The 23785-nt window shown below is 49.1% G+C and overlaps 2 protein-coding genes and 1 non-coding gene across 3 annotated transcripts in view; 1 reads left to right on the top strand and 2 right to left on the bottom strand.

Moving 5' to 3' along the window:
* Nucleotides 1-2087, top strand: part of UBE2R2 (ubiquitin conjugating enzyme E2 R2) — a 99165-nt gene extending 97078 nt beyond the window's left edge. The window contains exon 5 of the mRNA XM_057724149.1: nucleotides 1116-2087. Coding sequence (XP_057580132.1) covers nucleotides 1116-1335 — 220 coding nt within the window. The 3' untranslated portion in view covers nucleotides 1336-2087. The remainder of the gene's footprint in view (nucleotides 1-1115) is intronic.
* A 4171-nt stretch (nucleotides 2088-6258) lies between these two features.
* UBAP2 (ubiquitin associated protein 2) overlaps nucleotides 6259-23785 on the bottom strand; it is a 113600-nt gene continuing 96073 nt past the window's right edge. Inside the window, exons 19-31 of the mRNA XM_057724148.1 lie at nucleotides 19962-20001; nucleotides 17302-17485; nucleotides 16318-16387; nucleotides 11942-12122; nucleotides 11083-11174; nucleotides 10744-10791; nucleotides 8054-8132; nucleotides 7629-7834; nucleotides 7257-7356; nucleotides 7065-7172; nucleotides 6856-6923; nucleotides 6582-6773; nucleotides 6259-6500 (exon numbers count right to left, since the gene is read on the bottom strand). Of these exons, the coding sequence (XP_057580131.1) occupies nucleotides 6405-6500; nucleotides 6582-6773; nucleotides 6856-6923; nucleotides 7065-7172; nucleotides 7257-7356; nucleotides 7629-7834; nucleotides 8054-8132; nucleotides 10744-10791; nucleotides 11083-11174; nucleotides 11942-12122; nucleotides 16318-16387; nucleotides 17302-17485; nucleotides 19962-20001 (1464 nt within the window). The 3' untranslated portion in view covers nucleotides 6259-6404. The remainder of the gene's footprint in view (nucleotides 6501-6581; nucleotides 6774-6855; nucleotides 6924-7064; nucleotides 7173-7256; nucleotides 7357-7628; nucleotides 7835-8053; nucleotides 8133-10743; nucleotides 10792-11082; nucleotides 11175-11941; nucleotides 12123-16317; nucleotides 16388-17301; nucleotides 17486-19961; nucleotides 20002-23785) is intronic.
* LOC130847272 (small nucleolar RNA SNORD121A) lies at nucleotides 18155-18236 on the bottom strand. The gene has a single exon (XR_009052053.1). It is a non-coding gene; the product is annotated as a small nucleolar RNA SNORD121A (small nucleolar RNA).

Here is a 23785-nt window from a genome sequence, read left to right as displayed (position 1 = left end):
AGATTGGAAAATATTTAGGACTTTGGAGTAAGTGATGATTTTAGGAGCTGAATACTCTTAGTAAGAAGGAAGATGGGAGAAGCTGGCCGTGGAGGTGGACGATGACAAATGCAGGCTTGCTGAGTTAGGGTTCCTGTGGAACATCAGGGTGGAGATATCCAGATGCTAATACAAGTGTATGGCGCTCAGGAGAAACGTTTAGGCCGGACCCTGATGATTTGAGAAGAGCGATTCAAGCCTCAGCAACATCAGGATGTAAGGCAGCAGGACCCACCAAGAGAGGTCTCATTAAAGAAAAGACAAGGAGAATAGTGGTTTGATGTTTTAAGTTCAGTTTTTCTAGTCCCTTGAGGGGTCGAATTTTCATACTTGTTGAAGGACAAACATTAATCTTCGTGCATTCATATAGTCAGTATTTGTTGCACAGCTGTATGTGCCAGGCTCTGTTCTAAGTACTGGGGACATAGAATTAACTAAGACAGACAAGCTTTCTGCTCCCACTCAGGGGCAAGAACAACAGAAAAATGAACAGATGAGGAACATAAGTAGAATAATATGAAGGAATGACAAAGCCGGCTGCTTTAAATTGGATTATCAGGTGACATTTAAGTGACAGGAAGCTAGTCAGCTGTGTAGGGAGAAGAGCAACTGGTCCACATAGGAAAATCAACTAGGTGTGTTTGAAGGTAGTAAAAAAAACACAAAACCCCGAGTGGCCTGAATGTTGTGGAATTGGAGAAAGTAATGGGTGGCAAGAATGAAGTGGTAGGCAGGTGGATCATGCAAGACTTTGGAATCCAACGTAAGATATTTGGATTTTACTCTAAGTAGGAGGATTATTGAGTTGTTAGGGCTGCATTCTAAGTTTATTGTGAGAAGACTAGGTGGGGAGAAAAAAACACCTGAGGTGATTTCTGGCTAACCCACATTTGAGATCCATGGCTTTAAACATCCTTCAGAAGGGTCATTAAGTGTCCTTCAGAACGGTACCTTTGGTACCTCAGAGATGCTTTCAGGTACTAAAGTTCAGAAACCTGAGTCGTAAGGATTTTGGATTATTTAGGCCAATTATAAATCCATCTTCCAGAGACTTACATAAACTATCCTCCCTTCAGGAAACAGGTGTCAGCCACTAAAGCTGAAGCAGAAAAGGATGGAGTGAAGGTCCCCACAACCCTGGCGGAATACTGCATCAAAACTAAAGTGCCTTCCAATGACAACAGCTCAGATTTGCTTTATGACGACTTGTATGACGACGACATTGATGATGAAGATGAGGAGGAGGAAGACGCCGACTGTTACGATGATGATGATTCTGGGAACGAGGAGTCGTGACGTGCTCCTTCAAGGCCCCTGTACTGCCCTGCCGTCTCAGGCCAAACGGAGGGGAGCAAGTGGGGACCTAGCAGTGGCCCCTCGGCAAAAACCTGTCACGGGGGTGGGGAAAACAAACACGGCTCCTGCTGACTTCCCTTATGGATCTGTTTGCTCCTTTTTATGGACCTCTTAATGGAGAGAAACTAATCCTCCACAGAATGTCTAAATTCTTGCATTCTTTACCCTTCCATCACTGTATTGATTTTTTTTTTTTCCTTTCTTTAAACCCAAACTCCCAACTCACATCTCTACAGCAAAACACGTTTGGTCTGTTTTTAGATTCTTGAAGAATTAAATAGTCTTTCATTAAGACGTTTAATGTGTTTAAAGCTGGGAACCCATTGGGAGTTCACAAGTGCTGCATATGCTGGGTAGCAAAAGAAAAAAAAACCCATAAAACCCACACAAGACAAACTTTTTTTTTTTTTTAAAGCAAATTTGCCAAGGTTTAGCTGCTCATTTACATTAGTGTGTGTGCATTTGTTTAGCCCCATGGTGGTGAATTTTGTTTCTTTCCCTTCTTAAGGCTGGGGTACAGCGGGCATCAGGGACTTTGTTCTGAACCTGATGAAACATGTTCCTAAGGGCACAGAGCCCTTCAGCCTCCTAACACAGAGGCCTCAGCTACTCTGAGGAGAGAAATCAGATTTTGTTTTTTGAAATTGATTGGGATCTAAAGCCTGAAATAAATATTCGTACTTTACATAGAACTGATTGCTATTTATTTTGAAGGCAGTTATTTTTCCCCCCAGGGAGTGGGGAGAGAGTGGGGATTAGAGAGAGAGAGAGAGAGAGAGAGTGTGTGTGTGTGTGTGTGTGTGTGTGTGTGTGTGTGTAGTCTTAGTGATGGGAACAAAGAGTTAAAATCACTATGCTAGTTTTGCTGATGCTGCTGGCGGAAAAAGTCATACTACTGGTGACCACTGTTGGGAGAGAAAACATCTGTTTTATGTATTTAACATGGCCTTTCCCTGAAAGATACACTCACCATGAGGATTTTTTTTTAAGTAGTGAGTTTTGATTGCTCAGTATTAATACTAGGTGCATGTGTTAAGATTTTGGTTTTCATTGAGCTGCTTATACTGATAGTGGTAACTGTGGATTTATGTGAGACATGACTGACCGGTTCCCACTTTCCTCACTGGATGTGACCCAGGCTTTTCTCTCCCTTCATTGTACTCGGGCTGTGGAGTGCAAGCGCAAGTTGTGCATGGAGTTTTCCCCTGAGCTCCTTCGACTCTTACGGCAGAGCCAAAGGAGTTGGCCGCAGGCCATATCTGGGCAATGCTAGATCTTCTTGCCACGCAATTGCTGCAGCCTTGATTTCCCCCGTGTCGATCGGGTGTTAAGTCAATACCAAGTTCCATCAGCCTTCACCAACCAGGGACTTCAGCACTTGGTGATGAGTTTTGTTTCTTAAGGGGGTGGGCCAGTTCATAGGAGGGCAGTGTTCTTTCAGTGGGGAAGATACCGCTGTGGACCTACTTCAGATCCCTGCACACTAGCGGCAACTCCTTTTTTTCAGATCTTATAGTTTAGAAAGAATGAAAGGGTTGTGAGGGACAGGGGTAGGATGAATCCTAGGACAGAGTTGGTGATGCTTAGGTCCTTAGTTCCTCCTTCCTTTCTGATCTCAGGGTTTTCATTCGCTCTTCACTCTCCAAACATTTGCTAATTCCCAGCAGCCCTCTCCAGAATCTTAGGTTTGGTCTAATATTAAAAGTGGGAACGTTTAACGTGCTAAGGTTCATATGGGACAGTGTTGAGCCTGGTCCTAGAATCTGTCCAAACGCTATGGGCTACTTGCACCCCTGAATCAAGTGACTCCAGTCAGATTCAGAGATTCAGAGCAGCTCTCCTATGATAAAACACTGAGTGCAAACTCTCACAGAAGGATGTTGAAGCTAGACCCCACACACTCTCATAATGCTCTGATCACCTCCTACCACGCCACGCTCCCAACACACACACACACACACACACACACACACAGTTTACAGCCAGTCTTACTCTCTTGGAGCCCTAAAACTAGGCCTTTCTTTCCTTTCCTGCTAAAGCATTTCTCTCCCAGGACAGGCCAGATACGTTGGCATTGTGGGAGGTGCTGTGCTGCTCGGCCCTGTTGGCCTGTTGCATGTTGACTCAGTGAGCCAGAGAGCCAGGTGGAGGTTGTACCTCTTAGCCCTTTGGGGTGTTACTTTTGAGGGATGGCTTTACCTCTGATGAGAGTACGGTCAGTTCCAGAAAAGACTGGGGTGGTGTAGGAGGTAGACATTCTGATAGTTCAGACTGACTTGTAAAACCCAGATACTGGTTCCAGAGCTCTGTCCTGAGAACACTTGAGCATGTAACTTCTTTTGGGAGTGGAAATCTCAGGCTCAGGCCTTGTGAGTACAGTTGTGCTGATTATTTGGTATAACATGAATTCAGAATCCATCCCACATTTTTAGGTTCCTTTTGATTCTAGTGGAGGCCTCTGGATGCTCGTCAGGTATTTTGAGGCTGGGTGGAGAAAGTATAATATCATGATTCTGTTGTTTTCACAGTCTTCCCCACTTTTATTTCATATCATTCCAGAATTCTTTTCTATTAGCCAAACTTTTTTGTAGTCCTTTTTTTCCTCTTTCCTGGTAATAATTTGCTTCTTTATTTGCTGGTTTCCTTATGTTTGGATAATACATAGTAAGCAATTGAAGGGGAAACTGTGTAGTTCTCCACTGAAAATTAACTCTCCACCCCCCATCCTGGTTTTTAAAAAGGTTTACATTTACAAAGATTCAGATGCAATTTTCAACTATTCTGAAACCAGCAGGACACACCTGACTTTAATAGTTTTCTTAGCTGAAATTGTAGATGTTTTTCTTCAGTTTAACTTATGAGAAAAGATTATCTGATGCATTTTGTGTTCAGCTTCCCCTTTAGTGGTTTATTTTTGTCTTTTTCTGCCCATCTGTCTACTAATAAAATGTGAAATAAAATATACCTGTATTGCTACTTCCCCATGGGATGACCCTTTTCTTTTTTGTGTGTTAAAATTAAAAGGTGGTCTTAATATTTCCTTTGTTCCCTTGCAGATTATGTGCAGGACTCAGCTGGAAAATTAAAATAAAACCAAATCTGGCTCACTTGCCTTTTATGACAGTCTGCTCACTAGCTTTTAAGAAAGACAAAGCCATTTGTTAACCTTAATTCTGAAATAGGGCACAATTTGCCAGTACAAGTAGATCGGTGAAGTGCTCCACTGCCCTGTTAGGCAAGTTCTTGTTTTCATTGTCATTTGTCATCTTAACTTCCTGCTGCTAAAAGGAGGCAGGAGGCAATAGATCACGTAACTTAGAAAGTTTCAGATGTTGGACAGTTACCTTTTTTTTTTAAAAAGCCAGCAGTGCTTGACCTATCTGATGAATGACCATTGGTATTGAAGGTCAAACGCAAAAAATGTGAAGGCTGTACCCCTCGGCTGGTTCCGGCACACTGACTTGAAATGAGACGCTATAATGCCTTGGGCATCAGGGCCGTGAACTCGCTGCCAGGTTGGAGTACAGCTGTGCCTCAGACAAGCATGGAGATCTGCCTCCTGGCAGACACATGGATAGTTTTCTGGCCCTAGTTCCTCCTGGACTGGTGGCCTGGAATCAGGAGGAGGGAGGACCTTAAGGGAAGTCAGAATCCTGCCCCCAGGTGAATGGTTCCTTGGGACTTTCTGGAGCACATATTTAGCCCAGGACCCACTTAGCTACTTCACTAGTCATCTGTTGTGCCACAGTCTTTTGACTGTCAATCGAGATTGCATTTGATTGCTGAAGAGCAAAGGACAGACAGGTTTAGCTGTTCCAACTTATTCCCATAGACCTAGAACTGTGTTCTCAGTTCTTTCTTTTGTTCCTTTGGGAAAGAGATGACCCTGTATGTTGACAAGACCCTTTTAGAGACTACCAGAACAAAGGTAACCACTGTGCCCTGTCAGGAGGGTTCGCTACCTTGTCAGCTGTATCCTTTACCTTTTCCCTCCCTGAATGCTGATTAGGGGCAAGAGAAGGGCCCAGCAAAGCAAGGAGCCCTGACAACCTGTAATCAGAAGACTGTGACCACATGAGCTCTACTTCAGTCCTGTGATGTTGAGTGTCCCTGGAACCATAATGAAAATGGCCTCTGCCCTGAGCTCTCCCTTAGTCACGCCACACAGAGACCAAGCATGCTCTCAGGGCTTTATTTATTCGGTGGAGTTTGGGCAGAAGAGAAGACCTCTGCGACAGTCGCCCACCTGGTTCAGGACAACTGGAATAGAGGAGCCTTTGCTTGGAGACGTGCTCTCACTGAGATGAAAGCATATCTTTGATTTTTTTAAAAAGGGGAGCTGACTGGCTGAATATCTCTGAGCACAAATTCAGATTACGTTAAAAATGGTCAGCCAGAGGGAGGCAAGTCTCTGGGGACAAGACCAGACCAGAAGGAGAAACCCCTGTGCTGCATGGAGAAAAAGAGGTGCCACTTTTACGTTGGGCGGGGGCGGATGGATATATCTCCGCTATTCCCAGATCAAGATTTGGAGGGAGGGGAACGTGACAAATGACAAAAGGACCAGTTTCTCAAAAATCGAGGGACGAAGTAACTACACAGAGACGAAAACTCAAATGATGGTTTACGAGGGAGGGAGATAAGTCGTGATTCTTCATTGGTACCTGACCCCAGTACCCAAACTGCCTCAAGCCAGCCCTTACAGACACTGCCCACCGGGGGGCTATGTAGAAGGCCAGAAGGCGGGAAGGGGGCTTATTTTGCTACAGCAAGAAGGGGCTTGCGTGGGGAGAGTAGCAGCTGCTCCCCGCTCCCCCAAGACTTCTATCACATTTACAAATACATACATAAATACATTACATACAATAGCGAGTCTGGGAGGCAGGCTCCCCACAGAGGCTCGGCTGACACAGTTACACGTCTCAGGAATTCTAGGAAAGGCGCCGGGCTCCTAGAGAAACAGGCTCCGTGTGTTCTCTCCTGCCCCAGCCCACCCCTCTCTGAAGGGTTCAGTTTGTCCAGTATGGAGAGTTGCCGTAGGCAGGTTTGGAGGCTTGTGACTTGGGCTGCAGGGAGCTGGGCTGGCTGCGCTGAGCGGAACCACTCTGGGGAGGAGAGAAGGCTGTCAAGGCTGGAGCAGAGCCCCCAGCCCAGGGCAGGCTGGCCGCCTCCTCCCCCAGGCTCACCTGAGCATCCTGTGGAAGGTGGTGGTGTAGCAGCTGTGAGTGAGGCTGCTGGTGGGCGGGCAGGATGTGTAAGAACGGCGGGGGTGCGTAACCGGGGGCCGCTCCGGGGGCCAGGGGCCCAGTGGAACCCAAGGCCGAGGGCAGGCTGAATGGTGGCGGGGTCCCTGCGTGAAATCCCTGCTTGTCGAGAGTCTGCAGGGCAGAGAGACAACAGTGAGGGCTCGCTTGGCGGCACCTCCCACCAGACCACCCACCGGCATCGGGCCTCCCTCACCTGAGTCTTGTTGTAGACAGAACCCGTCACGTCAGGGAGGCCAGTGGTGCTCGAAGACGCTGACACTCCTAGAAGGAAGAGCAGTTGTTCCCACAGCAACTTGTCCCAGGCTCCAGCCTCCCCCACCACCAGGGGCCCTCCGGGTAGCCTCGCCTGAGAAGTCAGGGAAGGAGACAAGTGCTCTGGGCCTCCATCCTGGAGAGGCCTACCTTTGCCAGGCCCAGAGCCTGCAGGCTTGCTCTGTGCCTGCGATGATCCACCATAGCCGCCCTTGGTGTAGTCTCCTGCTGCTGTCCCCTGGGTCAGGTCATCATAGCCTGGCACGGCGGGGGACAAGAGGGACGTGTGAGCTGGGCGAGCCTGCCCTTTCCGCGCCTCTCTGTGGCAGGAGCACCCCTCACCTGTGCTGTAGCTGTGCTGGCCGTAACCACTGGCCTGCTGGAAAGGGGCCGTGGGGGTGCCGAGGCTCACAGCATGCTGCTTGGCTGAGGCCGGAGGGACCTGGTGGGGGACAAGCAGGAGAGGCATTAGGAGAGGAACAGAGCAGGGGGGAGCAGGTCACCCCAGCTCAGCCTCAGGCAGCATGTGGCACAACCCCTAGGGACAGGTCTTCGTTAGCGCAACACATGCTAGATCTCAAAACAGATGGGAAGGTAACCTCACCCCCAGCCTGACTCATTCCTCGAGGCCAGGTGAGACTCTGGGTGGGGACCTGTCCCTCCCTCCCTGCTTCTGCTTCCTGGAGCTGCAGTAACACCCCCATAAATACTCACAAACATGGTGGGCCCATACTGGAAGGCACTGGGCACGCCTGTATAGTAGGGGAGGCCAGTGTAGCTGTAGCCAGGTGGCAGGGCAGGATTCAGAAAGGGCTGCTGGGCTGTGTGGTGGGCCTGGGACTGGCTCGGCTGTGGCTGAGCCAGGGTGGTGGGGGGTGCAGGGGATGCAGAGTCACCTCGGCCAAACTTTGTGACATCACCTAGAAGAAGAGGAGCACTGAATCCAGTCGCTGCCCCTTATCTAACCAGGAAAAGGGCCAAACCGGCCCCTGCAAACAGGAACAGGTCTGGCTGCCAGCTCAACAACAGGAAGCTGGCAGGTTCTGCAGCCCTTCTGCTTCCGTTTCCCGACTCCTGGGAGGAGCTACAGGCCAGTCCTATGAGCACCACCCCCCTTAACCCCCCTGAACAAGACTAACCTGAATAGGGAGTGTTCGTGAGGCTGCCATCTCGACTGGCGAGAGCTGGGGGTGTAGCGAAAGGAATCCCATAGTAATCCTAGGAGAGACCAGAGAGGCTCAGTCAGCACGACAGGTGCTCCAGGCAAGGCCGCGCTCCCCGGGCCCACTAGACTGCAGGGACGTCACAGGCACACCACCAGAGGGCAGCACTTGTGCAGTGTGGCAGCCACACAGCACGTAGACACACGGATCCCTCAGCCTGCCCCGGGCAGAGCCACTGGAGGCCCAGTCACACACATCCACTTCACGTCACAGATGGATGCTGGTGAAGGTCACGGGCCAAACCAACTCTACTGGCTTCTGCAGTGAGAGGGATTCTGAAGGGCAGCTAGGGAAGTGAACGGGACGATTAGAAACCTGAGGAGGAGGAGGAGCCTAAAGAACTTAACAGGGGTCAGGGCGGCAATGCCAGGTAGGTACATGCCAGGTCCTCAGCTAGGAGAGACCATCCTCTGTCCTGGCAACACTGACACTGCACAGGAGCCAGGAGCAGTGTGGACGCTAAGAGGTGAAACACAGTGGAGCTCTGTGGAGAAGGGGAGGCCTGCCCTGACCCTTACCACCCAGGGCTCTGCCAGCCCTGGACATACTGCACCCTGGGCCTCTGAGCCGAGGGAAGCCCTCCTGCTTTCCTCATAGGCAACAGTGTCTAGGAAAGGCACCTACATCCTCCTTTGGCCTCATCTCCAGGAAACCTCCGAGGAATCCATAGCATTCTCAGACCAGAACCGCAAGAGGAGGCAAGGCTAGGAAAGCACAGTTAGAAGAACACAAATGGGGACAGGCCTGGAGGAAGCCCAGGAGGGGGAGCTCTTTTTCACAGAAGAAAATCCAAAGGTGGAAATGAGGCACAAAAGCACCAGAGCCTAAGAAATGACCAAAGGGGAAAAATGAAAGAAATATATCAGAGGTGATTTCTTCTAAGGCACAAAAAGATAAAAGGAGTATGGAGCAGGATGATTCCCAGGCCTGGGATCCCAATGAGCCACTCCTTGGGGACGGACCAGGTGCCACATGCAGGTGCAGTCAGGACCACCTCCTGCGTTCCCTCTCGGATGCCCTGGGGCTCCTAGCTGCGAGGTTTCATGAGGGGACCAGGGCCACTTCTAGCTTCCCTACAAAGCCCTAAGAGTTTAAGGCAGCCCCAGAAACCCTAAGTTCTGTTTTCCACCCTAGAAATCCCAGCATGTCCTCATCCTTTCTGGGCCGCCCAGGCTGCTGGTTTACACACTGGGGAAGAGCTACCCAGCTACCAGCCTCTGGAAATATTCCAGCAGATGAAAGTGTCCTCTGAGGGACTCGAGCTTCAGCCACTGGGCCTGGGAGGTAGAGGTGGCACCTGCAGCTCCCTGAGCTCTCTGTGGCCAGCCCAAGTGAGGGCAACACCAATGGAGAGTCCGAGGAAGGACACCTCACCTTCACTTGGGGAAAAGGAAAGACCATAGCCAGTAGAGTTAACGTGGGTGTCCAAATAGCTATTTACTCCCTAACAATGTGACAGGTGCCCCGGTCTGCTGAAAATGATCCGGAGTCTGGGAAACATCAGACCAAGAAGAGACTAGCGGTGCAGGAGCCTGCACGTTGTCCGGGCAGGGAGCATGCCTCGTTCTGTATCTCTCTTGCACTGCAGTCTTGTTCACAGGGCCATTCCAGAGAAGGCCCAGTGTTTCATCCTGGTAGCAAGGGCCCAAATAAAGAGGCAACGCTGGCCTCCGAGTGAGGCTGCAGCAACCAGACAGATCCTGGGGCCAGCGTTCTTACAAACAGGGATGGCAGCCTAAACCCAGAAGGGCCCTTAAAGACCCGGCTCCAGCTCCTCACTCAGAACAAAGCTGCCATCACAAGCATCACCAACGGCCACTTCAGAAGCCAAAGACGAGATGGCACTTTGGAGAGGACTTTATAAAAAGTCCAGGGACTTCCTAGGTGGCGCAGTGGGTAAGAATCCGCCTGCCAATGCAGGGAACATGGGTTCGATCCCTGCCCCAAGAAGATACCACATGCTGCAGAGCAACTAAGCCCATGTGCCACAACTACTGAGCCTGTGCTCGAGAGCCCACGAGCCACAACTATTGAGCTCGTGTGCCGCAACTATGGAGGCCTGTGTGCCTAGAGCCTGTGCTCTGCAACAAGAGAAGCCACGGCAATGAGGAGCCCAAGCACGACAATGAAGAGTAGCCCCCACTCGCCGCACCTAGAGAAAGCCCGTGTGCAGCAACGAAGACCCAACACAGCCGATAAATAAAGTAATTAATTAAAAAAAATTTTAAAAGGGGCAGACAACTCCACGTCCTAGGGTTTGTCTTTTTCTGGTTTTCTTTGGCGGGGCGGGGTGGGGGGGTGGCGGTGTGTGGAACCTGAGGGAAAAGAAGGACCCACATTTGGGAGGGGCTCTGCCTACTGGGGCCCCAAGTCCCAGTGATCTTCAAGAGCCCTGGGCATGAGCACCGGACACTCCCGTGCACAGGCTATAGTTGCACCAGGCACAGCGACCACCCGGAAGCAGCTTTCTCAGCTGTGGTGCTGAGGGAAGTCCTCAGGCCAAGTGTCCTGAGGGCCAGACAGGGAGGCAATCACTGCCAAGCAGGTGGGACATGTGAAACTCAGAGCCTGAATCCCCCCCGGCCACCACCTCAAATCCCACTCACCATTGGCAGCCGTGACGGCAGCATCTGGAGCTCATCATAGCCATAAATCTGTGTGAGCACCAAAAAGGCTGTTAGAGACCACACACCATCCCCCGGAAGCCCAGGCCCATGTGGAGGGCCAAAAAGAAGGCTGGGGGCATAGGACACACTCAGGAAGGGGACCTGGTGAGCTGCTGTGGGGAGACGCCCTGCCCTGATGGAGTCCGGCTGGAGAAACGCCCGGGATCCTGGTGGCAGAGGTGGGCTCAGGGAAGCAAGCTGAGGCCCCCCCCAGGTCCTGCCAGGGGCCAGCCCAAGGTGCGGGGAGCCGGGCCAGCCAGGAGCCCCACGTGCGCTCACCGGGTAGGCAGGAAGCAGTCCTCCGGGGCCCACGAGGTACTGGTTGTGCAGCAGGGGAGGCACCCCCTGGGGCAGGTTGGGGGGCGCTTTGCCTGTAAAGACATACATTAATGGAGTGAAGCGCCCACAAGAGTGAGACCCCTCAGCGACTGTGGGCACAGAGGGTGCTGAGCTCACTGTCGTGGTGCTGCCCCAGGTGAGGCCACAGTCAAGAGGGGAGGAGAGACGGAGGCCACGCGGGGGGGCAGGAGAGACGGAGGCCACGTGGGGGGCGGGGGAGACGAAGCACACGCCACCACAGCCGGGCTGTGTCGTCAGAGGGTCCCGTGCCCTGTGACACGAAACACCAGCCCCACCCACGCCCGCAGGCCACGCTGCCCTGCGCGGACCCCAACAGCAGGAACGGCACGCCCCTCAGAACGAAACCGGCCGGGCCGCGCCAGGAGAGGGACCGGCTGGGCCAGAGGCAGGGGAGCTGCTGCTACCAGACGAGTCTGCTGGCCCCACACAGACTGCCCAGGTCTGGCGGACAGGCGGTCACACCAAGTGACCAGAAGGAGCCCGTGAGAGCTGCGCCGTCCTCTCCGCTCCAGGGACGAGCGAGGACAGAAAAGAACGGGGAGCTACCAGCACAAAGGCTGCCAGGAATCCTGCCCAGGGGAGCACTCCCCCCAGAAACTGATTTCAGGATGCCCCAGACCTGGCCGCCCCCACCTCCACATCAGCTCTGCAAGACCCAGGCCTCCAGAGGTCGGCAGAACAAAGAGGCCACGCGAGCGGCAGCAGAGCCAGAGCCGGTGAGCTTCCGGTGCCCGCGGCACCCCCCGCGCCCGCCCGCCTCGGCCTCCGGGGCACACACCTGAGGTCACCAAGGGCGTGGCCCGGGTGCTGCCGCCGGGACCGCCCAGGCAGAGGCCGCTGACTGTGCTCACGCTGCTCGGCAGGCTGAGCCCTGAGGACGCGGCGCTCGAGGCAGAGGCGGCTGCCGCTGAGAAGGTGGCTGCGGCCTGGAGGCCGGGGGCGCTCTCCGCGCCGGCGTGCTGGTGAGACAAAAGCCGGGACATAGGGGTCCGGGGGCCGGGCGCCAGCGTGCACGAGGACCGGCCCGGCCTGTGGGCCGCAGTCTCAGGCGGACCTGTGTGCGCGCCGTGGCCCCTCACCCTGCAGCCAGAGGAGGCCATCGGGACACAACCGGTCAGCTGAGCATCAAGACCATTAAAACTGAGATTTATGACAAAAAACCCTCCTAAAAATCATTAAAGTTGCTCATGCTTTGGTAAGTGAAACGAAGCACAGAAACCCCAAGTAAACCTTAGGTCACAGATGAAAAGAGAGAATCTCAGTATGAGGTGAAAACCCACCTCACAGAAAAGCAAGGAGCCTCAGGAGAGTGGAGCCCGGGGCCACAGGCAGCCCAGCCCAACTCAGATCCTTCTTGGCTCTTCTGATCTGAAGTCACAGGTGGCGGAGAGGCCTTTGCTCCAGAATCTGGTGACACTTTGTAGGTCACCAGGCCTACCAAGAAGGACTGGCCCGGCCCCATGCCTGCCCCACAAGAGCCACCGAGGAAAGAAGGGCAAAACCTAGCAGAAAGCTTTGAAGAGCCTGAGTGCCGAGGGTCCTGCCCAGCTGCGAGTCACACGGCATCAGGCAGCGCTTCAAGGGCTGAGGCGCGGGTGGAAGAGATACGCCTGGTTGGGCAAAGCAAGGGTCGAAGAAGGTAGCTGGAAAAGGCCCTGCAAGACTGAGACCAGCCTCCAAATCAGAACGTATACACAACAAAGAACCTGGGAAACTCCTGGAGGAGAAGCTGAAGAACAGGAAGGACCAGGAGAAAAGGGACCACCATGTGCTCTGCCTTCCATGGCACAGATGGCTCTGTGCAGGCCCTAGCCCATGAGGCTGCCCTGCTCGCCCAAGCACGAGTATCCAGAATCGGTTCAGCAAGTGAAGACCACTGACGGTATAGTCGCCTGGGGCTCCCCAGGACTCCTGCTCCTTCAACCTAGATGGACAGCCAGAACCAGGGAGAGGAGAGCCAGAGTGGGGCCGAGGCTGCCCAGCACCCACTCCACAGTCCCCTGCATGGAGCCGAGGACACCTGGCACAGAATCAGGAACAGTTTGGACCACTGCATGGTGATGTCACTGGCTACTACACGACCTTTTAATCACAGGATTAAAAAAAAAAGAAAAAAAAGAACATTCCCAGTCTGGGGAGTGGGGGGAACCCACAGGACCTCGACCTCAAGAGTCATCCAGCGAGCCTCTCCTGTCTTCAGGGGACCCTGATAGGGTTCCTGCATCTGCCCCCTCACCTCTCAAATCTGAGAGGGAGACAAGCTGCTGGTCTGACTGACAGCTTGAGGGCTGTCACACAGCTCCTCAGATGGGCCCAGAAAAGCACAGCCGCACCAAACCTTCCACAGAACATGAAGGGCAGGAGAAAACACTAGATTTCTTTTACAAACAGAGTGGAAAAGACCTGGCTCTGATAGACTATGATATATCCAACTATTTAAAAATGAAAAATATTTATAAAATAATAATAATGTTAAAAATAAAAAATATTTATAAAATGACAAACCTAGGAAAAATATTTACACTTCCCATCATGAAGGGCTACTTACTAGTCTCCCAGCTACAGAAATAAACACCACAGACCTGACAGGAAAGTGAAAAATGTAAACAGCTCACCCAAAAGGAAATTTAATGACTTTCCAATATATAAAATAGATGTTCAAGCTCTTTCAATTAAACACTACACTGACATTTTTCTATTAACACACTGGAAAAATACAAGTATTGGGGAACATTATTTCAGGAGGTAGCAGGGAAAGAGGACATTTCATTCTTTGCTAGTGAGAGGTAAGCGGGTTAAAATCACTATGCAGGGCAATTTGTATAAACTGACAAACGCCTAGCAATTCCTCCTCCAGGGTTTAACCTCTAGACACAGCTGCACACCTGAAACAACATGTGCAGAATGTTATATACACCACTGTTTGTACACACACAGCTCAAGGTCTAAGGCAACCCTTGGTCAAACAAGTCTACTGGCACCATTTTCCCAATAGCACTGGCTCACTTCCTGTCTCCTGCATCACATCTTGGTAATTCTCACAATATTCTTTTCATTAATAATCTTTTCATTATTATATCTGTTAGGATGATCAGTGACTTCCGATGTTACAAATGCAAAAAGATTACAAGTTGCTTAAGGCTCAGGTGATGGCTAGCATTTTTAGCTAATAATGTATTTTTTAAGTAAGATACGTATGTTGTTTTTGTAGATATAATGTTATTGCACACCTAAAACACTACAGTATAGTGTAAACAAAACTTACATGCACTAAGAAGTCAAAAGATTTATGTGATTCACTTTCCCACAATATTTGTTTTACGGCAGTGGTCCAGAACCGAACCCACAATATTCCTAAAGTATCAAGACTGAAAAATGGCCCTAAGGTTCCATCAGAGGACTGATTAAATAATCTAAGGCAGCAGAGCTGTGAAGAAAGAACAAAGAATTCTGATTCAACACAGAAACCTCCTGATGACACACTGTTAAGTGACAGAAGAAGATAAAGGACACTATGGAGAGCATACTCCCATTTCTATTACAGGAAAAGAAAAAGGGCAAGAAGCATTTTATGGGTAAAAAAAAAAAACAACTATAGAGAATCAAGGAAATAGTAGGAAAAGGGTAGAACCAAGTAGAAAAGAGACAAAAACTTTTCAGTATATATCTTTCTATGTCTCTCATTATTGAATCTTGTGACTACATTAGCAATTGTAAGAGGCGATTCCAGCTGTGGCCACAGGGACTGCATGATTTGGGGTTTCTTACTAAGACACAGAGTGCAGCATGAGAGCAAGAGCTCTGGGCTCCAACACACAGCACCCAGAACAGGAGGCCAGTTCTCCAGGGCTCACAAGGGGGACATTTTAGGGCTCCCACTGGCCAAACAGGAAGCACTGGCTGGTAGGCAACCTACTCCAAGGGCAGAGATATTTACACCAATCTCTGCTATGAAGACGGTATCTGTGTGTTTTAAGACAAAGAATTACGTGTGAACAGATTTCACTTGGAAAGCTAGAGTATGACAGCCACGATGTGAGCCAGATCCTGATGAAGGACACACTGAACCTTTTCCATCACTTCATTCTACAGCGAAAGATCTGTCTTCTTCAGAGGAAACAAATTTCCCCAATTTCCCAACTCCCCCATTCACCTGCACCCAAAACTGCCCTCCCTGCTTGAGGGTCCACCTACTCCCACCTTGCAGAAGCCTGCGATCTCCCAGGAGAGGGACAGTTTGTTCTTTCCAGGCACCTGTACTTCCATGTTCCAGTCTCTCCCAGCTTCTAGTACCGTATCCACCTGCTGCCCTGCCTCCTCGCCACATCCTTTCACCCCTCACCCCACACGGTCTCGACTGAGCCCCACCACTGAGACCATCCTCCCAGCTCCACAGCTCAGAAGCAGCACTTCAGGAACAACCATCTCACTCACTCTTCAGCATATCAGGACACTCGCCAGCTGGCACCCCGCCGGTGCTTCCACTCTTGCCTCTCCACCCTCCACACTTCCTTCCTCAACAGCAACGTTCCCAGAGCCTCTGCCTCTGAGCTGGGGAAGATGGCCTGAGATGGCATGACCACCAGCAAACTGGAACGCAGTTACACTGACTGGGCTGTCAGTCTCAGAGACGCATAAGCCCTCCCTTTCCCTTCAAGCGCTCTCCCTACAATGGACTTCACAAAGTAACACAGTGCTATCCAGGGACACTGCTCTTGATTAAACTTGACTTTTAGTGGAGCCCAAGTGGACGTTAGCAACGGGTCTACTTTCCTCTAAAAAACTCGCAAAGACCTCAACATAAGAAGCCCCAGAAAATAAAACCAACACTGCCAGGTAGAAAGACCTCCTATAATGAACAGGGAGCTCAGTGAATTCTTGGGAATGGATTCACCACCTGACAGCCCTGCCAATTATCTATCAGGTCTGGAGAACCAATTCTTCCACGGAGGCATGGACTTAGGAAGCAAGATGTCCTCCATGGTGCCTAGGAAATCATCCATTCAAACCATGTACCTAGATGGAGACATTACAGCCACGTGATTAGAGTACTTCAGATATTTGAAATCCACAAACTAAAGCGCCACCTGCACATGACTAAGCTCCAAGCTGGCTAAGCAGGGTGCTGGGTGAGGGAACCAGGAACACACTTACCGTGTGTGATGTGCTGGCAGACAGCACCGCGTGCGCGGAGGAGAGGCTGCTCTGGTGGCTGGAGAGGGAGCTGGAAGACAAGACAGAGCACCGTGTGTCCCCATGTCACTCCACACGAGGGGCCCACGCTTCTAGGCAGGCTGCATACAACCTCGCCCCATCCCCTCACCAGAGGCCCTGGCTTCACACCCTTCATTCCATGTTGCCTTGGAACCCAGTTCAGGCGTTCTGTGGTTAGATATGATCTAAAAGGTCCCTTGGCATGAGGATCTGGGACATCCCGTTCTGGGAAACCCACAGAACCAGCTTCAGGTGACTGTAACCATCTGCTCTATAGACTGTAAATGGTAAGAACAGGATTGCACTAAGAACACTGCCAGCTTTAGACACCCCATTAAATGTATGTGTGAGGGAAGAAAGTTCCTATGTTCAACCCCACATGCCAAAGTCAGAGCTTGAATTCCCATCAAATGCAGAATTCAAACCAAATGCTTTTGTTCCTGGCTACAGGAGGCAAGAGGAGGACTCTACTCAGAAGAAAGGGTAAGGACAAATTCCATTCTCCTGCGCCCTGCTCTGATCACTTCATCTCTGAAACTATGACACGTGCAAGGCAGAGACCTGCTCAGAAATCCCCTAGCACTCTCACCCCACGTCACAGTGACGGGGCCTAGAATGGGGAGGAGGGACAAGGCTCAGGGCACCCTCCTGAGGGCTGAAGAAGAGCAGCAGTGATCCCTCGGCCCCACCCCATTCTCAGGGGTGCCAGGGATCTGTGACAGCAGAGGTATTACAGGCCAGCAAGGCTCCCACACTCAGCGCTGTGAGACCCCACCCAGCCACATACACCACGGCATTACTGCAAAAGGCCAGGATGTCAAGCTGGGAGCAACAGTGGGTTCTATTTGTGGGAACAGCGACTTAGAGGGTTCCAGGACGTCGCCCCCGTGTGCCTCAGACTCTGGGCCCATATTTTTCACATACCTGCTAAGCTGAGAGAGGGGGCTGCTGGCCAGGTCACCAGGCTGGGACAAGGAGGGCAGAGTGGCAGTGTGCTGGGATGCTGAGGGCAGGAGCGGAGTGCAGGAGGTGGTGCTGGGCAGGGAGCCCACGGATGCGAGGGTAGAGGGAGGGTCTGTTGTCTTTGGAGCTGGAACGGATGAAGTAGCTGTAAGAAACAGATCTATTTAGCTCCAGAATCAACCGTGAGTATCGGAAATATGCTCAATGTTTTGTGACACGCCAGACTCTGCTGAGACATATACCAGGTTTACCCCACCCCACCCCCTGCCCGGGGAAAATGCACAAGCACGCCAGAGAGAGGCCCTTGTCTGTCTGCTGTGACTGTGGAAAGGACTGTCAGAACACAGGCCCCAGGCAAGGAGGGAAGTGATATCTTTACCATCATACACGGCCCCTAAGGGGTGAACATACTCCTCGCAACTAAAGGAACCCGACCCTGAGCACCACACCCAGAAAGGGAAAGAGGCTCTAGGACTGACAAATACTGTTACAACATGAGCACAACAAGGGACAGTGAAAATCTGGTAGGTGAGCCACCCAGGGGTCAGGTCTGCTTCTATCAAATGAGTATCACATCAGGCTGACTCTGAAAGCTCACAGCCAGTTTAGGGCAGAAGCAGTTTGAGAGCCCAGGGTACATACACAGTGGCGAGCTACACGTGCCTAAAATCTAGAGAAGACACCCCTGCTGTCCACACCTGCTTTCAAAAGCACAGTGAGCACTTCCTTCACGTGTGCTTGAACAGAACAGACCTCAGAGTGCACAAACGCGCATTAGGCTTTCAGAAGCGCATGAATGCGATCAATCCTAGCTGCAGAAAAGACTCAGTTTTAGTGCCATCCACACATACAGCTCAGATATGTGCTTGGAAATAAAGCATCATTGTCTTTCCCAGTTAGGAGGGGGCAGCGCCTTTCCTCAGGAGGCCCTGGGAGTCCAGGAGACACACGCTGGTCTCTAAAGGGAGGACAGATTGGAAACCAGCATAGGCAGCAACCGTGCAAACACAGCGCGGTCAGTTCTTAAGAGTGGTCTTCACACCCCTGAGGCTTGCTTTTTACTGACAGTCCTTCCCAAATGATACTTGTTCTTACAGAAACCAGATAAACACACCACAAACGTCCCTGGCCCCAAACTCACCTCCCTGGGTGTCGGATCACATTGACAGGTTCACAGAAAGCCTCTCAAAGAACTTGTGTTAGTGTGAATTTGAGAGAGAGAGAGAGAGGGAGAGACAGCTGGAGAAGATAGCATGGGAGATAAAAATCTATCTAAAGGGACCTCCCTGGTGGCACAGTGGTTAAGAATCTGCCCGCCAGTGCAGGGGACAAGGGTTCGATCCCTGGTCCCAGAAGATCTCACGTGCCATGAAACAACTAAGCCTGTGTGCCACACACAACTACTGAGCCTGCATGCTGGAGCCCACGAGCCACAACTACTGAGCCCGTGTGCTGCAACTACTGAAGCCCGCATGCCTAGAGCCCGTGCTCTGCAACAAGAGAAGCCACTGCAATGAGAGGCCCGTGCGCCGCAGGAGTAGCCCCCACTAGCCGCAACTAGAGAAAGCCCCTGTGCACAGCAATGAAGACTCAACAAAGCCAATAAATAAATAAATAATTTCTTAAAAACCTATCTAAAATGCGCACTGTGTTTTACGGGCATCTCACATCTCACTATCTCACTTAAAAACTCCAAATAAAACCTCTGGTTTACCTCTATGTATTCCTGACCCTACATCTGGACAAAAGAAACCTTCCACCATGGCTTGTGGAATCCATACTTCCTGTGACATCCAATGTTCTCAGACCTACCAATGTTATCTGCTGCTCTGGCGGCCCAGCAACACCAAATGCAACTCTGGGTAAATAACATGTGTCATTTCAATTCCAACTGAGGCCTACTCCTGGTCTGGCAAAATTCCACGGCCACACTCCAAAAATTCCTAAATAAATAAAGGGTCTTTTGGGCTTCCATACCTGATAGTGGATACCCATTTAAATGATGAACGAAAATCAGCTTCATTTTAGATAATGATCATAACCACAGATAAACTAGCCAAGAACAAAGGAAACAACTAACAGGGATTCACCTACATAATCTCCAGTGATCACTGAGCTGTGCCAGATGTGGAGGGGCCCCTCCTTTTCTTCCAAGTGTTTACAGTGAGCAACATTTTCTCTCTCTTCCTCACAATGTCCTCCCTGAATGAGCACACCAATTTCTGCTTTAAACATCTTTCACATTATTGAAGTCAGAGCCCTCTGACCATCCTGTAACCTGGGCCTCTGAGCAAAGCACTGTTTAAATCCAGCCTATATTCTACACTTGGGGTGCAGTCTGACAAGGGCAGAATAATGCAAGACCTCCTTCTTGCTGTGGATGTAACATTTCTAATAATACCATCAGCTACAACCTGGTCACAGGGAATCTCTAGCTAAACTCTAAATCCAAAGAAATGATGCCAAAGATGGATCAGACACAGCTATCAGAAAAAATGTAAAAGGACTATTTTTGCAGAATTAGCCATTGGCCAATTGCTTTCCCCAACACAGTAGCTACACTCTTTTGCTGTCTGTGGTTTCCATCAGCCACAACAAGAATATTTAGCTCATATACTTACTGTCTACCGTCTGCTGACTTCGACTACCACCATGTCCATTCTATAAGAAAGAGAAAACAAAGTAAGTAAACCCACAAAATCAAATGACAACCTATGTGACTTTCTTTCTTTCTTTCTTCCTTTCTTTCTTTCTTCATTTATTCATTCATTTTATTGGCTGTGTTGGGTCTTTGTTGCTGTGCGTGGGTTTTCTTTAGTTGCAGTGAGTGGGGGCTACTCTTCATTGTGGTGCATAGGCTCCTCATTGCCATGGCTTCTCTTGTTGCAGAGCATGGGCTCCAGGTGCGTGGGCTTCAACAGCTGCAGCACATGAGCTCAATAGTTGTGACGCACAGGCTCAGTTGCTCTGTGGCATGTGGGATCTTCCTGGAGCAGGGATCGAACCCGTGTCCCCTGCATTGGCAGGCGGATTCTTAACCACTGAGCCATCTAGGAAGCCCCCTAGATGACTTTCTATTGGGATTTAGCCACAAACGTGAAGCATTATGAGTTAAGCAAAGAACTATGGCCTATTTTGTTTCTTAATGAAAGGAGAGGCAATACAAATTCTTAATAAATCTCAACAAGCTGAACTTTTTAAAACCAAACTAGGTATTTAAGGAAGTAACAAGGATAAAACATAAGACCAAAAGCACAGGAAGCAATGAAACAGTCCTAAAAATTATTAAGCCACAGGAAGGACTTAGAACTCTCATTATACTTAAATCACAAGCCTTTTTGTCTCATGCACATTCTGTCTCCTGAGTACCCCACATATGAGGAAAAAAATGCTCCAAATTACAACGAAGATAACTTTCATACAAGGAATTATCATATTTTATATTAACAAAATGGTTCTCAGAGAGAAAGAGATGCTACTTTGAAACATTTTTTTTTTCTAGACTGGGTGGTAGAAGGGTGAGTTAGGACAGTGTGGTAGGCAGTCCCAAAAAAGAACAGAATCTGAAAACAACTGGTTTGAGTTAACCATAAAGCATTTCAGTGGAGCCTTCTCATAGGAGGAGGCATCCTCACAAGGAAAACTTTACTTCCACAGACTGGGTGGGAAGACCCGGCAAAGACTGACTGACAGTGGAGCCTACAGGGCTCAGACACTGGTCCTGGATGGGACAAGGAAGCTGAGACGATGACCTTCTCAAAAATGTCAAAACTACTAATGAAAACAAACCTTTTAGCTATTGACTCTGCCTTAACCGAAATTCAGTATGATTTCTGCTCATAAAATCTTATTTACAACACCTTTTACTCTTAAAACAATGAAATTATGTGCAAGAAATAGGTGGAGAGCAATCAAAGTTCTACTCTTTTGCCTCCCACTCAATGAGGGTTCACTATTCAGTAAATACATACACATGATATCAAGCATGTGCATCAAAGACAGCACAAACCCTGACATAGAAAGTCTTCTCAAAACTACACCAGACGAAAAGAATAGGAAAAGGGAACGAAACAGCTGCCATCATACCTTAGGAACTTTTCATTCCACCTAGAAAATCATTTTTAAAATACAAACAATGGAACAACAAGGTCCTACTGTACAGCACAAGGAACTATCTTCAATATCCTGTAATAGCCTATAATGGAAAAGAATCTGAGAAAGAATAGATATGTATAACTGAATCACTTTGCTGTATACCTGAAACTAATACAACACTGTACCTTAACTATACTTCAATGAAAAAAAATATTAAAGACAGGGACTTCCCTGGTGGCGCAGCAGTTAAGAATCCGCCTGCCAATACAGGGGACACAGGTTCGATCCCTGGTCTGGGAAGATCCTGCATGCCGAGGAGCAACTAAGCCTGTGCACCACAACTACTGAGCCTGCGCTCTAGAGCCTTCGAGCCACAACTACTGATACTGAGCCTGTGTGCTGCAACTAGTGAAGCCCATGTGCCTAGAGCCCATGCCCCGAAGCAAGAGAAGCCACCACAATGAGAAGTCCACACACCACAACAAAGTGTAGCCCCCACTCGTTGCAAACAGAGAAAGCCCACGCACAGCAGCAAAGACCGAAAGACCCAATGCAGCCAATAAATAAATAAGTAAATAAATAAATTTATTAAAATATATACATATTAAAAACAAAACCAAAAAACTCCACAAACAATGGACAAACTGACATAACAAAGGAACCATATTATTTGGGATGGGGGAAATTCTAGGCAGAAGCATGGTGGGAACAAAAATAAAGCAACAGATGATCGGGAGAGATCAGAAATGAGCTGATCAAGAAATGAGGTGAACAGTGATATGGACAAGCAGAACAGGAGGTAAAGTTAGAGTTGGAACTGAGACATTGTGGAGGTGACAGAGATTTAAGCACACGGTTTGATTTATGTTTTAAAAACTACAGACCAGCACTTTCCAAGGGAACAGGATATTGTGCAATATGGAAATACTGTCTGTGTCTGCTTGGTCTTATATTGTAGCAGCTAACTATATCTAGAGAGTGAGCATTTAAAATGTGGTGTGTCTGAGAAACTGAACTTCTGTGTATTTAATTTGAATAAACTACTACATGTGGCTAGTGGTTGCCATGCTGGAAATCATAAAAATAAATTTCTTAAAGAAGATATATCAAGAATATACGCTTTTTAAAAATATGTAAACCCAGCAAAAGAAACCATAAACAAGACTAAAAGGCAACCCTCAGAATGGGAAAAAATAATTGCCTATGAAACAACGGACAAAGGATTAACCTCCAAAATATACAAGCAGCTCATGCAGCTTCATACCAAAAAAGCAAATAACCCAATCCACAAATGGGCAGAAGACCTAAATAGACATTTCTCCAAAGAAGACATACAGATGGCCAACAAACACATGAAAAGATGCTCAACATCACTCATCATCAGAGAAATGCAAGTCAAAGCCACAATGAGGTATCACCTCACACCAATCAGAATGGCCATCATCACAAAGTCTGGAAACAACAAATGTTGGAGAGGGTGTGGAGAAAAGGGAACTCTCCTGCACTGTTGGTGGGAATGTAAGTTGGTACAGCCACTATGGAAAACAATTTGGAGGTTCCTTAAAAAACTACAAATAGAACTACCATATGATCCAGTCATCCCACTCCTGGGCATATACCCAAAGAAAACCATAATCCCAAAAGAAACTTGTACCATCATGTTTATTGCAGCACTATTTACAATAGCCAGGACATGGAAGCAACCTAAATGCCCATCAACAAATGAATGGATACAGAAGATGTGGCATATATATACAATGGAATATTACTCAGCTATAAAAAGGGATGAGATGGAGCTATATGTAATGAGGTGGATAGAACTACAATCTGTCATACATAGTGAAATAAGTCAGAAAGAGAAGGACAAATATTGTATGCTAACTCACATATACGGAATCTAAAAATGGTACTGATGAACTCAGTGACAAGAACAAGGAAGCAGATACAGAGAATGGACTGGAGAACTCGAGGTATGGGAGGGGGCGGGGGGTGAAGGGGAAACTGAGAAGAAGCGAGAGAGTAGCACAGACATATATATACTACCAAGTGTAAAATAGTCAGTGGGAAGTTGTTGTATAACAAAGGGAGTCCAACTCGAGGATGGAAGATGCCCTAGAAGACTGGGGCAGGGAGGGTGGGGGGGACTCGAGGGGGGGGGCGTCAAGGAAGGGAGGGAATATGGGGATATGTGTATAAAAACAGTTGATTGAACCTGGTGTACCCCCAAAAAAATAAAATAAAATAAAATAAAATAAAATAAAATAAAATAAAATAAAATAAAAATATGTAAACCCAGAAAGACAAATACAGGTAGAAAATGAGAGCAACAAAATTTGTACAGTAGAAAGCA

Source organism: Hippopotamus amphibius, chromosome 2, assembly GCF_030028045.1.
Source record: "Hippopotamus amphibius kiboko isolate mHipAmp2 chromosome 2, mHipAmp2.hap2, whole genome shotgun sequence".
Classification (NCBI taxonomy): domain Eukaryota; kingdom Metazoa; phylum Chordata; class Mammalia; order Artiodactyla; family Hippopotamidae; genus Hippopotamus; species Hippopotamus amphibius.
The sequence above is the reverse complement of the archived record's forward strand: the minus strand, read 5'-3'. Positions and strand labels throughout refer to the sequence as shown.